This window comes from Orcinus orca, chromosome 11, assembly GCF_937001465.1.
Source record: "Orcinus orca chromosome 11, mOrcOrc1.1, whole genome shotgun sequence".
NCBI classification, from domain to species: Eukaryota; Metazoa; Chordata; class Mammalia; order Artiodactyla; family Delphinidae; genus Orcinus; species Orcinus orca.
In genome coordinates, this window is record NC_064569.1 from 25,700,599 (window position 1) to 25,715,793 (window position 15,195).

Consider the following 15,195-nt stretch of genomic DNA (forward strand, 5'->3'; position numbering starts at 1 on the left):
TCTGCTCCACCCTACCCCCAGCAATGCGGTATTACATGACCGAGAGAGGAGGGCACTGGTGAAAACCTCTTGGACCCACCTCAATTCTAGGCACACGAGCATAGCAAGTGTCTAAAACACACAAAGTAGCTCAGGTATTTAACAAGGCTTCTACTACCTCCTTCTCCCCTCCTGGCAAACACTCATTCTAAAATTGCAGGAAGGGTACTTCCCTGGTGGTGCAGTGGTTAAGGGTCCACCTGCCAATGCGGGGGACACCGGTTCGATCCCTGGTAGGGGAGGATCCCACATGCTGCGGGGCAGCTGGGCCCGTGCGCCACAACTACTGAGGCTGCGCTCTAGAGCCCACAAGCCACAACTACCGAAGCCCACACCTCTGGAGCCCGTGCTCCACGGCGGGAGGGGTCACCGCAATGAGAAGCCCACACGCCACAATGAGGAGTAGCCCCTACTCGCCGCAACTGGAGAAAGCCCGCACGCAGCAGACAAGACCCAACGCAGCCAAAAAAGGATAAATTAATTAATTAATTAATTTTTAAAAATAAATAAAATAAAATTGCAGGAAGGAGGCATTTTCTAAAATTCAAGATTTTAAGTAGAGAATACAACAAACTCTCCCCACTATCCTGTGAAGTAATGGAATCATACACAATGGAGGACACATCCTAAAATTTAAGCTAAGGCACCCCTTTTTATTTTGCATCTCTGCATTAATGTGATTCCCCCCTCTTGGAAAGTTTTGAGCATTTACTACAGGACCACTATTTGATACTAAGCACAAAAGTAGCTCAATATGCATCAACCTACACTACTTTGCCCTATGGGAAATCAGAGGGGATTTCTTCTGTGATAAATGGGAAGTTCTAAGGCAAGTTGTTCCTGAATTGAAACTACTGAAAGGAGGACGTAAAATACACAAAACTCCAGGGTTATAATTTAAGAATAATAATTTTATAAATCATTAAGATAAATTAAGAATGAGCTCATGTTGCCTGCCCAGTGGTCTGCCCCTCACAGCTGTTACAGAGGTTTTTGAAGTTTTTCAATGAGGTGCTGTGCCTTAGAACAGTAATAGTGGGAGGCATACGTTCAAAAACGTAAACTGTGATTTCCATGATCAAAAAAATCTCAACATCAAGCAAGGAAGGCAGATGCAGCTCCAGGGCCGGATGCAACAAAAATGTAGCTGGCAGTAAACAAGTACCTTGTAAGTAATTTAGAATATCCAAACCAAGGACCAACTTCACCAGAACATCTGGACTAAGAGAGGTGATGAAACGGTAATGAACAGAAACTAAACCCCAAGGGACAAATCCAGAGCAGGGTGTGTGTGTGTGTGTAAAGGTCCAAATACAAATTATCACAAAACCATCATATAAAGCACCAAGAAGAGAAAATTATTAATACCAGCTAGATTCGTGCCCACAGTTTTAGGAGTTATAACTACAGAACACCACCCTTTTAAAAGTTCTTTTAGAAATATACTCAAATATACAAGTAAAACAAAAATGTTGGTGTTTGTCTTTGGATGACCTCTTGCCTAACCTCATTCCATTCCATTTCTGGTTAGCCATACCAGAGCAAGTATATGAAAGTGATTCAGAAAAATAACCAAATATCCAGGATGTCGTGTGTGTGTGTGTGTGTGTGTGTGTGTGTGTGTGTGTGTGTGTGTGTGTGTGTGTGTGTGTGTGTGTGTTTGAGATGCAGGGATTCTGAAATATAAACAAATGATTTATAACTTGTTTTTAAGAAAATATTTTATCAGTAAATAACTAAAGACTTAAGTCTTCCTTTTAAACAGGGGCCACTGTTCATTAAGTGTTCTTTGATGTTTTTGTTGGTGAGGGAGGCAAGCAAAAAGGGAGGTGCAATGGGGCAGAAGGACACTGATGCATTTCAATAATTAAGCCTAAACTAACAGTTACTTTAAGAATTGTTAAAACAAGAAAATAAAATACTCCTAGTTGATTAAGTTAATTATTTTCATTAAATGAGATTTTTTGAAAGGAAAAAAATGAGGAAGGTGCTCTGTATATAGTAGGAAAAGGCACAGACCTGTGAAATGAGGTAGATTTCTTTTTCCATCTAACAAACCCATACGATGAATGAAAAGAAAATTGCCTCCTGAGAAAATGGCCATGTGCTGCTTTGGAAAAAACCACATCAAATGACACAGGTTTATAGAAACTTATTAAAATAAGTACTCAGAAAGTAGAAGCTATTGCTTTAATTTGTATATTTCTGTTTTGAGGCAAAAATGTAATATAACTTTCTAGTCCTTACACCAAACTGTGGGCTCTCCAAACTCCCCCAACACCTTCCATTACCATCAAGGTCAAAAGTCCAGAGTTCCTCTTGCAGTCACCAGCTTCATCAATAGCTCTAGGAAACTTCAACCTCTCTTCTCAGCAAGGATAAAGGAAGTATACAGCAAGGAAGGCCAGTTCATTCCATTAACACACAGACCAAATCCTATTACAACAGACAGACTCCTATCTCTACCCTCACAATCCCCTTCTCTCCACAAATAAACATGCCATCAAAACTATACAAAAATCAGATCATCTCCAATATATGAACTACCTTCCCTGAGGCTGGATTTGACCAAGAAGCCAGAGTTTGTGCCAGTTATCATGGGGGCAAGCTGCTAAGAAATACTAGGGCTACCGCTAGGTACTGAGGCTTTCCTTTTCATCAGCAGCTACTGTGAATCAACTGTTCATCTTCAGTATGATTTTTGTTGTTGTTGGGGATCTCCACAAAACTTACCCAATAGTACCAGTGAAACAATCCATTCTTCAGCTTGAGGATATTCTTCTTAGACATCAGAAAAAATACAATAGCCTGATGTCTTCTGATTGATAATCTGTTATGTAGCTCTGCAACCTTTTTTTCCTGACAAAATTCTTCTGCCTAAACATCTGAGTGGGGTCTAAATCCTAGGGTTCACCCTCTTCCAAGCAGTGCTAAATGCAGTAAGCAGGCAGGCACTTGTCCTAATGCAGCACACAAGTAGCGCATGAGCCTTTTAATGGATGATTACTTAATAAACCTATTAAACCTTTTCTGAGCTTATTCCTGCACTTGAGAGGTACCTGGGAATCTGCAGCAAATACGCAGGCGTTTCATTTTGGGCTCTGTTTACAGCAACCCAGTTAAGCAGTGGTTGGTGTTTAGCCATTTTGAGCTTTGGGGAGCAGAGATTAACTGAAAATATTTTCACAAAATCTACAGACCCACTAATGTTTTAAAAAACAAAAAACCTTACCTAATCTCTGAGAAAAAACTAAGGACACAAACTGGCTCTGAAACCAAGTTACTTTGTATATTTGAGAGGGTAGTGGGTGAGCATGGCACATTTGATTTTAAACTTGGAATTTCTGTTATCTCAACAAACCGGGTGGTTCTTTAGAATACTTCTTTCCTATAAAAATACTGAATCACTATGTTGTATACCCGAAACTAACATAATATTGTGAATCAACTTCAATTTTAAAAAGAGTATTTCTTTCCTAATTCCACATTTGTGCAATATTAAATGATCCCTCCAGAACAATCTATTTTATCTGTTCAAATTATTTGTGATTTTTGCATCTATTCTTATAGGTGTCACATCATTCAGCAGTGTTTTAATAGAAGGAAGCTAATACCATCTGCTTCCTAATTGATGAATAGTTACAGATGAGAGTGTACCCCGTACAATCTCACCCTTAAGCATGTATTTGCAGAAGGCAGAAGAAAATGTACCTTTGAAATAAAGGCAAAAATCAGAAAGAAGTAAAATGCTGATTAAAAACCATCATTTGCCTTCTAAAATTAGATAGTAGTGATAGCTGCAAAACTCTAAATACACTAAAAGCCACTGAATTGTACACTTTAAAGAGTGAATTTTATGGTACATAAATTATATCTCAATAAGCTTGTTTTTAAAAATAAAAATAGACTGGGTTGGGAATTCTCTTATTGTCTTTATTCATCTTTGTAACCTCAGCACCTAGAATAGTGCCAGTCATGTGGTATGTACTCAATAAATGTGTTGATTAAACTTTTTTAAAAAGCTGTCATTTGTATAGCACTTCATGTTTTATAAAGCACTTTCATTGACATTAGTTCTTTATCTACTGTCAGCCAAAAAGCCACAAATTTTTTTCAATACTGTAACAGTTAAAGACAAATCAACCATGCTGAAATTACTGTTCTGTCCAATTTAATTCAATCGCCCCAAATTAAAAAGATTAAAGTAAATAGCTAAGTCAGCAAAAGCCATAAGAGAAATAACTATAATTACATGAACAAATAGCATACATAGACAACAATGTGAATTTTTTAAATGCAACAATCAATTCTAAACATTTGTTTTGATTGATTTACTGGGGTTTCTTCCACTTTAAAACTTCCAAAAAGTTGATCGTAAAAATTCAGTGATCGGGCTTCCCTGGCGTCACAGTGGTTAAGAAGCCACCTGCCAATGCAGGGGACACGTGTTCGAGCCCTGGTCCGGGAAGATCCCACATGCCGTGGAGCAACTAAGCCGGTGCACCACAGCTACTGAGCCTGCACTCTAGAACCCGTGAGCCACAACTATTAAGCCTGCGTGCTACAACTACTGAAGCCCATGTGCCACAACTACTGAAGCCCACACGCCTAGAGCCCGTGCTCCACAATAAGAGAAACCACCACAATGAGAAGCCCACGCTCCGCAACGAAGAGTAGACCCCACTCGCCGCAACTAGAGAAAGCCCACGCGCAGCAACAAAGACCCAACGCAGCCAAAAATAAAATAAATAAATTTACCTTTAAAAAGAATTCAATCATCAACTTAATGAAAGGATGGGAAATGCAACCTTAGTGTTGGACAAGGAAAGGCTGAAGTAACCACTGTTTATCAAGATACAAAAGAGCCAATTCTAATCTGATCTAATGAGATTATGAAGCCAAGGAGCAGGGATGATGTCTTACTACACTTAATTCGGCACACATAAGGTAAGTTTACTAAGTACAATACAATATAAATGGGAAAGAAATCTTCACAGCCAATAGTGAAGGGATGCTATTTAAGAAAAGTTTTCTGAAAAATAGCTTGAAGGCGATGTCTTACAATTTTTAATAATACCAAATACCTGATTTTAAGTTCCAACTAAGAAACAGTATGAAGAATCGTGAAATGCAAATTTTAGAGCTTCTAGTACCCTTTTTAATATGGAATTAGGAGACAGTGAGGTGAAGAACTTAATTCTGCAGGGTATTTTCTTGTCTTTCAAATCTTATAAGGGTGTGATTTTAACATTTAGGAAAATGGAGAGGGTCCTTATTATGATAAATGTAACATGTATTAGGCTCACCTTAGTTGTTATGTATGCTTTGAAGGACACCAATAGTTTCTCCAATGTAATAACTTCCCCAATTTTACTTTCTAGACTCCTTCTGGGTAGTAAAGTCTTTCTTATATTCAAAAGTACCTTTCAAAACTCAAAATGCCACTGGATGGACTAGATAGATAGAAGAAAACAGAGAGAAGTAAGTATGCCAACGATGATAAATCAGCTTTACAGTTAACTTCACAACTTGTCCATGCCATCTTGAGAAGTGAAATTCTGATGCACAAATTAGGGGTGCAACCTCCCAAATTAAAACATTCCTCAATTAAAGTTATCTTAGTTTTCAACAGACCAAAACCCTATAGCTTCTAATCATCACTTTTTCTCTCTAAAATCCAAATGACCTAGACCTTTAAAAAAAAAATACATAAGAAATTGGAAGCAACCTAAATGTCCATGGATTCTCAGACTGGTTTACGTATGGTGTCTTCATAATACAGAATACCCTTTCAGCCCTTCAAAAGATGGCAGTAGTTCTACGATATGTGCAGGGAGGGAACTTTTATCCAAGGTATCTTGTTATACAGTATAATCCCATAGTATGTTTTTAATGAGAACTTAAATACACAAACTGGCTTTTTAAAATAGATTTTTAAAAACTAGTAAACAGCAGTTGCCTCTGAAGGGTGCAAGAATGAAGGAGGCTTACTTTCACTTTACTCCCTTCTATACTGATATTTTTTTTTAATCAAGTGCACCACACCCCAAAACCTTAGTTATCATCACATATCTTAACTAAAGAGGAATCTGAAAACTCCCAGAGAGTTTAAATAAACTTCCTCAAAGACATATGGACAAAGAGACACACATTAGGAAATATATTCCACAGGAGAGAGTACAGAATAGACTAGTAAAATCAGAACAGACAGAACAGAATGGGAAGGAAACTGCAGAGAAGAGACAAGCAAAAGATTTGTAAAGTGGGAAGGAAGCAGTGGTGAACAAAGACAAAAGGAACCAAGCAACCAAAGACAACTTTGAAGTGAAGGAGATGTATTCTTTAGACCTGAACTTTAAACGGCAGGATGATGGGAAATGAAGAGAAATACGAAAAAACACTCATGATCAAAAGCTATGGGCAACCTTGAGTTTGTGGAACTAGTAATGCTACCCTCGACACCATTTTAGTCAACAGTACGCTATCTTTAATCACATATAAGTACAGGATCCAGTAAACACTAACAGTGTAACTGGAGCAACACTTCACAAAGGGTCAAACAGGACTGAGTGTTTTGTGTTCTCCTACTGCTAGGCCACTTGGATGCAGTATTCCCCTACAAGGAGACATGTTTCGGCAGGGCTTAAGGAAAGCCATGGAGCAATTAAACACTACTATTTCCTCTCACCTGCTTCTAGTAGAGACCAACCCACATCCCAACACCAAAGGTTCTGAATTTACTGATTCACTTTTTTAAGTGAAATTTAACAATTTAAACCTGCCTGGAGGAAAACCGAAAAAGAGGTGATGGATCCCCACTTGTTCGCCAATAGCTTCTCCAAACATGTACCCAGCCTGAGAAATTACATGGTAAAATATTTATACAGTGGTGCCTATGGAATCCACGTTAGCAGAATCTAGAACTCCTCCTACGGGAAAGCGGTCAAACTCAGAAATAAGTGTTCAGCTGAAGTAGCACAGGTTAAAAATAAAAATCACAAATCCAGGTCTGAGTTTTAGATAGTATAAAAAAATCCCATTTTGACAGTGTTATAAAAAAATCTGGGTATCCCAATACCAGATTAAGAGAGATTCCAGTGGATGGGAAAGTTAAAGGTTGGGAACATAGTATTTATTTGCTTTTAAGAGATGATTATCAGTAAGACATGCAACTATTGTGAGTGTGGTGAAGAAGGCGCTATGAGTCAAGTTGGAGTCTATTTCTGCTTTTGTCTTTACAAGTAAATACGAAGTCACTTAGAATTTTACTTCTCCCTTTGTAATATTAGGGTGAAATCACTTAGAATTTTAACTTCTCCCTTCGTAATATTAGGGTGAAACCTCACTTCTACTTTCCAGGGACGCTGTGAAGCAAGAGTAGAAGATAACAGTGTATGTACATCATTTATTTCCTTAAATTTATAAGACTTGCACATTATAGAAATATGAACTCTATCTGTCCCAAGGCACGCACAACAAATTAAAATGAAGGTAGAATCTTGATTTCTGAAGGTTTTCTTTTAAGACCAGGTTTGTGGGAAAAGAGACACAGCATTTTCAGAGAGACTTTTAAGTTCATGAAACTAGACCATATTCCTTTCAGTGAAGCTTGTTCTCCCATTTTCAAGTTTGACAAAAATGTGAAGAAAGCACACACCTGGTCTAACCCAAACCTCAGGAAAGTTCCTTAAGCTCTCTGAAGCACCAATACAAGAACTGGCAGTCCTAACCTTTAAATGCCCCAAATTGATTATATAGTCTTCTCTTCCAAACACGCTCTTCCTGTGTTTACCTATCTTGGTTATCATCCATACAGTCACATATAAAATCTGCAAGTCAACTAGGCTCTCTCTTCTCATCCTCTGCATGGTCCCCACCATGTCCACGATGAAATCCTTAGAAAAATCTGCTTCTTCCTTCACTTCTCTGGTTCATGTCCCTTCCATCCCTATTGCCTGTTTGTCCCTCATTATGGTGTTCGAACACCTGTCAGAGCCTCATAACCGACTTCCTTGCACCCTTCAAACAGGTGGTATCTTCCTAAAGTTCAAATGTTAATATCCCTTCCAAGGTACCAACACTGGCTTCAGGATACATCCAAACTCCTTGGCAAGAAATTCAAAGCTTTTCAGGATCTAGTCCTGGCTACCAGCTGCTCCCAGCTTAGAATTCTGATATTCCAGGAGTGTCAAACCAACTTTAATAACTAGCCGCATCTCTACTTAGGCTCCTATTTTTGTCCAAGATGGTTTCTCCTCCATCCCCTTAACCTGAGAAATTTTTTAAGGATTATATCTTTTTACAAAACCTTTCCATAGCTAACAAACACACCTGAACTTGTTTAATATGTTATTTCCTCTACTCAATGATAAACCGTTACAGGGCAGAAACTAAATGTATTATTTCCTCTACTCAATGATAAACTGTTACAGGGCAGAAAGTCTTACATTACAACCAGGTGCTGAATGTACAAAGTATACAAAACTGGGTGGAACTTGCTAAGAAGAGTGGGGTGGCCAAAATAGTGTTGAACAGTGTTTTTAAGGGCATGAAATAGGAATGGTGTCCATAATAAAAACATGTATTAAAAAACTGATGTTTTGAATGGTGTCATTTTTCTTTAACATTTAGTCTGTTGACTTTTGTGGAAAAAAATTGTGAGCTTTAAAGATTTCCAGGAAATGTAAACCAAATGAATTACTTTAATTAGAAAAGATTAATAGTAAACAAGTCAATGCTTTCATAACAACTGGTAGAAGAAATATTTCTTGCTGATTTCAAGCAGGCACGTGGAGAGGAAGGGAAGATTAGGAGAATACTGTGCGGAGAAATGAATCGCAAAATGAGAGCTATTTAAACTCAGCATACATTAACACCAACCAAATTTAAAAAAAACATTAATCCAAACAAACTTATAGTACGTGAAAACAACTAAATATGAAGCTAGAAATGAATTAGTTTTGTTCAACTGCAACTTTTGTACTTGAATATATAATAGCAAGTGTGCCTGTGACTTCCATATTTCTAGTACAAAAAGAAAACTTCACTCCCTTGAAAATACACTCCCCCTTCTTATGCATTAGCTGCATTTCCAGATCATTTCCATAATACAGAAAACCTTAGTTGCAGATTCAATTAAAAGAGAAACTGACAAAAAAGAGAAAAAGAAACTGGAGAACCAAAAGACAATAAAATATTTTCACTTTATAACAGGACACTCTTGTGGACAAGAGAAATCAGGAAGAAAGAAAATAGCATATTCTAGATTTCCACAGGACTTTTTGATGTAAAGTGGTTGAATCAGAATTGGATTGGCAACCAGGAGTTGAAGGCAGTGTACTCCCAGAACCAGTTCCTGAAGGTGGGGGAGAGGCCAAAGACATTCATTCTTTCCACTCATCATTTACTGAATTACTTCCTCCATCAAGGAAACTGATCCAGGCCTCAGTTTTGTCTTCTGTAAAATGTCTACTTCCCAAAGTTGTCAGGACAATAGTCAGTATTTACCAAGCACATGATTTGCTTATTTATATCCCCAAGAACCAGGTATTATTATTATTATTGCTATTCTGCAGGTGACAAAATTTGACTACAAAATGACTTACATCTTTAAGATGATCAAGTCTTTGGAACCTAGGCATTTCAACCCCAGAGGCTTTTGAACAACTAACCTAGTGCCTCAACAAATGTGTTCCCCTCATTCTTAGCCAATTATATTCCCAACACTGCTTAGGGAAAAAAAGAAAACATAATACTTTTAAAGCAACCTACTATGTGCCTGGCACAGTAATTTGTCCTTACAACAGCTTATGAAGTTGGTTTAGATTTCAAATAAGCTTAAGCTTTCCCCAGTGAAAAACTTATTTTACATGGAAAATCATTCTCAAATTGCTTTTTTGACATAAATCTGCCTGAATTTGAGCCTCATGAGCCAGGGTTTCCCAGGGCCTGATTACAACTCTGGGAAAAAATTGATCATCCAGGTTCCAGATATACAGAATTAACAGTACTGTGCAACAGCAGCGTTGAGGCCCACAAAGGTTCTAGAATATACTATGTATTGAACTTTTCAACTCCAATCTCTTGCAAAAGTAATGCAAAAAGGGAAGACAGCAGAGACCTTGTCTGTGTCTTTCCCACTCTCAACTCATTTACCTTTATAAACCAAATTTCTACTGCACATTTCATCTTATATTTAAAAAAAAAACCCTTAAGATATTTTATTTGAAATTTCCCAGAATATTGAAATTCTAGCTGTAACTCGGCTATAAAATACTAATTAAGAAAAACAAATCAAAGAATTTCACAGTGTATTTGCAAAGCTCTTCATACCCATTTTATTTATTTTTATGCTGCAAACATTTTAATGATTATTGTTGAACATACATATTGGAAACTTTTTTACTTCAAACTGCAACAAGTTAAATAAATGTTTATAATATACAAAGAAAATACAACCAAAAGTAAAACTTGCTTTAAGTGTGCCTTGCCTCATATGCATTTTAAATACCTGACCCAGAGAAACAACTGCCCAAAGCCAAAAAGTTATTAAATCCAAAGTTTCTCATTCTCTCGACAAGATCTTTCTATTCACTTAAGAAATGTACTGTTACTAATACTGGTAGCCTTTAAGTATTTGTAATTTAGTCAACCAAAACCTGGGGAAAACGTTTATTTAATAACAAAACAATGACAGCACAAAACTGATTTTAATTTGTATGGATATTTTGGTTTGTGTGGGCATGGCATCTCAGGATATTATTATTTTTCGGTAATGACCACTTTTAGATTCTAGCCCTTAAACATGGTCAAAATGCAGGAGAAATCGGGAAAGAAGCAACAGACGTGGTGCTGCTTATCGGATGTCTAGACTGCAGGCAAACCCCAAATACCAAAGAAGCATCCATGTGTCAAACCAGCATAATTTCTGAGCTATGCCTGGGGCCACATACAAAAAAAAAAAAAAGTTAGCTTGGAAAGAAAATCTAAGAGGGGTAACCAGAAGGTCAACCCCAGTTCACAGGAACTATGAAGCAGCTAGCGGGGATCGCTAGCCATCACCTTGTGTCAACCCCTGAGCAGCTTCCTCCCCAGCCCCCAGAGAAAATCTCCAAGAAAGGCCTAACTCCTACGTGCTAGCTTCTTCAAGGTCGTCCAAAGATAACGCCCGGAACATTGAGCCAAGCATACCTTTAGGGCCAAGGAAGATTCCCCCTTCCCCAAACCACTATATAAATACTTTAAATGCCATCGGGCTTTTCTCCAAGTCCACCAGAAATAAACTCCCAGATTTTAATTTAGATTCAGCAACTAATAAACGTGTTCGGTTTTGCAACGTAAGTTATTAAAGGGCTTTTCAAGTCCGGCAAACTCCAGTTCAAAAACAGGTGCTTTCAGAGTACTTTTAATGACAAGGTCAAATTCATTTTTTTAATTATTCGGAGGAAAGGAGGTGGTGTAGTTTTCTTAAGCTTCCTTAGGACAACGTGAGAGAGGAGTGAGGGGGGAAGGACGGCTGGGGAGAAACTGTCTCGCCCCGGGTTGATGTTTGCCTGAACAGTAATTCCTGGTCTTCCGGGTGCCTGGAGTAATCGAACGTTAGAGCGAGAAAACAAAAACAAAGAAACCTAGTAGGGTCAGAGTTACGGAACAAACTCTGCACCGCCCTACCACCCCCAAGAAGTCACCCCCCCCAACCAAACCAGCCCTCGCCCCAGCCGGCCCCCCTCCCACACGTAAACACACAAAGACGAGAGCTGCACGCACGATTCACCCACAGTCCTCACTTCCCTTTGTAGGACAACCGGAGCCCCGAACTTCCCCGCGGTGGTTTTTCGGTGTCGTCGGGGCTGGGCCCCCTGCACTTGCGGGCCGCGGCTCGGCTGTGGGGGAGGGGTGCTCGCCGCGCTCGCCGGTTTCCCCGAAAGCAGCAAAATGCCTCCCCGTCCCGCCCCGGTTCTCCGCGGTAGCCCCAGGCTGCGCTTCCCCCCACCCCACCCCGGGCACGCGGCGACGGCCGAGACAGAAGCACCCAGGCAGCAAAGAGAACCGCTCCCCGGCGGATCGGTGGGTAAACACAGCAACTGGGGTCGGAAGGAAAAGTTCCCGCAGAGAGCTGCCCGCCGGGGCGGGGCGGGGGTTGCGGCGGCGGCGGCTGGAGGGAAGCGCGTCTCTCGCCGCCGCCTCCCTCACCTGCGCCGGAACAACGGGCCCCGCGCCCGCCCGCCCACCCGGCCGGCCCGGCGCCTCCCGCAGGCCGCGCCTCCCGCACGCCGCGCTGCCGGGGCTTGTTCCTCCTCATGGCTTTGCCCTGACGTAATTCAAACATGGCAACAGTTCGACTTCAAAGGCGGATCCACAGACCTCCCAGACGCAGGCTTCGGCCCCGGGGAGCGGGCCGAGCCCTCGCGGCCGCGCTCTCCCGGGCCCTCGGCCGTCGCGGCACCCGGCGCCGGGGCTCCAGCGCCGGGCCCCGACTGCCGCCCCTCGGCCGCCCGCCGCGCGTTAGCACGCCGCCTCCCCCGCGCACCAGCACCGCACCGCGCACAAGTAGCGCCGCCAAAGTTTCCCCGCGAGGGCCCGAGAGACAAAAAGCCCCTCCCGAAACTCGTCCGAACTTAGGGGGGGCCCAGCCCGCCCGGCGGCCGCCCTGAGTGCCGGCCGGGCCCGCACCGGCACATGCAGCTCTTTGTTTTCTGTCCAGCCGGGCGCTGCCTACGTGCAGCCTCAGGGACGTGGGATTGTATCTCAGGGGGAGACACTTCACGACCGCCCAGGGGAAGGGTCCGGACCCTGCGCCCTGGGACTCCGGGGCTAGTCCCAACGTCCTCCCCTAGCAGCAGGCCCATTTAATCGAAGTTTTGCAATGTCCTTGATAAGAAACGCCCGGATTCCCCGCCCCGCACCGGCCGAGAGTTGGCGACTTTCACTCTGCTTTTTAAACTGGCAAGACGCCATCATCAGCAAGTCACATTGTCCTGCCGGCCGGCCCCGACAGCGCCCGCATCTCCCGGCTGACCGCGAGCCGGACGCTCAGCCGGACCCCCGACCAAACCCGGGTCGCAGCCCCAGCACGTGGTCTGTCACGCTCGGCACAAAAAGCAGTGCCCTCCGGAGTTGCCGCACTCCTCCGGCTCAGTCAACGCCGCTGCCTCCATCCCGGAGTCAACTCGGCTCCGACTGGCCATCTTAAGCCGCGCACGGTCGCCCTAGAGAGCGCCGCGGCGCCCACATCTACGCTACAGGTGAATAAATTGCGAACCAAAGTTGAGGCTCCACAGACACCCCGGACGCCCGCGCTGACTGGGCGCGGCCCGGGGAGAGGCGTCTGCTAGCCGGGGCCGCTTCCGAGCAGCCGCGTGTTGCTCATTGTCGCATCCGCATCCCTCCAGAGTTGGGCGGACAATGCCACCCGCGTGCACTCGGGCCACGCCGGCACCGACCCGAAAGGCCGATTTAAACGCCCTCCGCCCGACAGCTCGCAAGTAGGCGGCAACTTAGTTTTCGAGCGAGGGGCGTTCATTGTCCACCCTCATCACAACACGCGCGGGGGCCGCAAGAAACTAAAGCACGAGGTCCAACAACGGCGGCCGGCCACTCCCGGGCGCGCGCCCACGCGGGTGCACCGACCCGGGGCCCCTCCGCAATCGCCAGCAACTCCTTTTCGCTCGGGCCTTTCAGCCACCGAACTCCTTGTCGCCTGCGAACACTGCGGCTGAGAAAAGTCATTGTCACCTTCAACGTGGATCCCTCACCTCAGGCGATTCCTCACTCCTTTCCAGGCTCCACTCACTTCCCCCACCTCAAGACTTTCGGTTTGCCTCAGATACCCTCCCCAACTGAAAAGCACTCACTAAACATGCAGATACAAAAGAATCTGAGGTCTGAAGATCACGAAAACAGCGCTCCCAGCAATGCCATCTCCAAGACAAAACTTCCTGTGTGTATATAAATGTGTGCGCGTGTGTCTGTGTAAGGAAGGGGGAGGTGGTGAGGTTAGGTGAAAAGAGAAAAAGAGCCACTCTCAAATCAATGCCTCGTGAGACAGTTTTGCACCACAGTAATGGTTCGAGTCACTCACCTGCCAAAAGCAGACGTTCCACGCGCAAAAACGTTCCCGAGGTGCGGAGTGCACGCCAAGCCAAGCCCACCTCCCAATCGCTCCCTCCTCCTCAACTGCCTTGTCTAGAAAGATTGTCTCCTGCAGTTCTGCAGTTGCTACCGCTGGCGCGGAAGGTGTAGATTCCGCTTTCCCTCTGCGCACGCGCGGCTCCTGGTACAACATTCTCCTGAATCGAACTTATTTGCATACGGGCGCGCGCGCGTCGATGGCTGGGAGGGGAGAAGGCCCGGCGGGCGCGCGCGCTCCCGAGGCCTCTATTGTCCTTTTAAGGGGAGAAGCGCCGCGGCGCGGGAAACGCGGCGGCCAGAGAGAAATGGGGGCGGGGACTGCTTACTACAGTGATGTCACGTAAACAAACGCCCCCTGGCTGGAGGCGGCGGCCAAGGGGGAGTGGCGGGATGGGAAAGGCGGAAAGGTTAGCAACCCAGGGAGAACACTAGGCTGCGTGAAGTGCTTTCCACTCTGAAGCTTTTCAGGCGCACCGTTTCGCGTTGAAAAATAGTTTTGAAAGCTGTTTTTGCAAAATGTTCACACCTGTGCCCGGTTTCTGGCCTGAAGTGACAGGGGAGGTGGTCTTGCAAGCATCCACACTGAGTTTATACGTTTCTCACATTTGCTAAATTTTGTTTGAAAATGGGTTTTTGAATCATTTTTCTTTTTTAATTTTCTGGGGCCAGAAGAGGTTTGTCTTTAATGAGTCTTTTAGTAAAGTCCCATTTTGACACTCTATCCATTCACTAACTCCTGTCTGCCCTCCTCAAACAGTAACCCAACCTATAACAATCCAATTTTCTTCTCCACTTTGGCCTTAAGATTTCAAGTCTGAGTTGAACGGTTGTTAATTTCCGTGGGAACAGTGTCGCTTTCCTAAAAGACTAGTTAGTGGAAAGCCAGTAATCTAGGGACGTGCATACCATCTCCAGCTGCTGGTAAAGTGTGTTCCACTCACCCAGAAATAATACTACCAACTGGTGGTCTTGGGAATTGAAAAAGTAGCCATGCTTCTTGCCTCAGGAGGGGAAAAAAACTGAAAA

General features: G+C 43.3%; 1 protein-coding gene across 2 annotated transcripts in view; it reads right to left on the minus strand.

The window, feature by feature from the left end:
- The window catches only part of SINHCAF (SIN3-HDAC complex associated factor), a 29,436-nt gene extending 15,156 nt beyond the window's left edge, over positions 1–14,280 (minus strand). The window contains exon 1 of one of the 2 annotated variants that reach the window (XM_049694257.1): positions 14,120–14,280. Coding sequence is in view for 1 of the 2 variants with exons in the window: in XM_049694256.1 (XP_049550213.1) it covers positions 13,893–13,899 (7 nt within the window). In the remaining variant the exon portion in view is untranslated. Of the gene's footprint in view, positions 1–13,892; positions 14,004–14,119 lie in introns of those variants that run through there. The other variant, XM_049694256.1, reaches the window with a different exon arrangement.
- Positions 14,281–15,195: the final 915 nt, after the last annotated feature.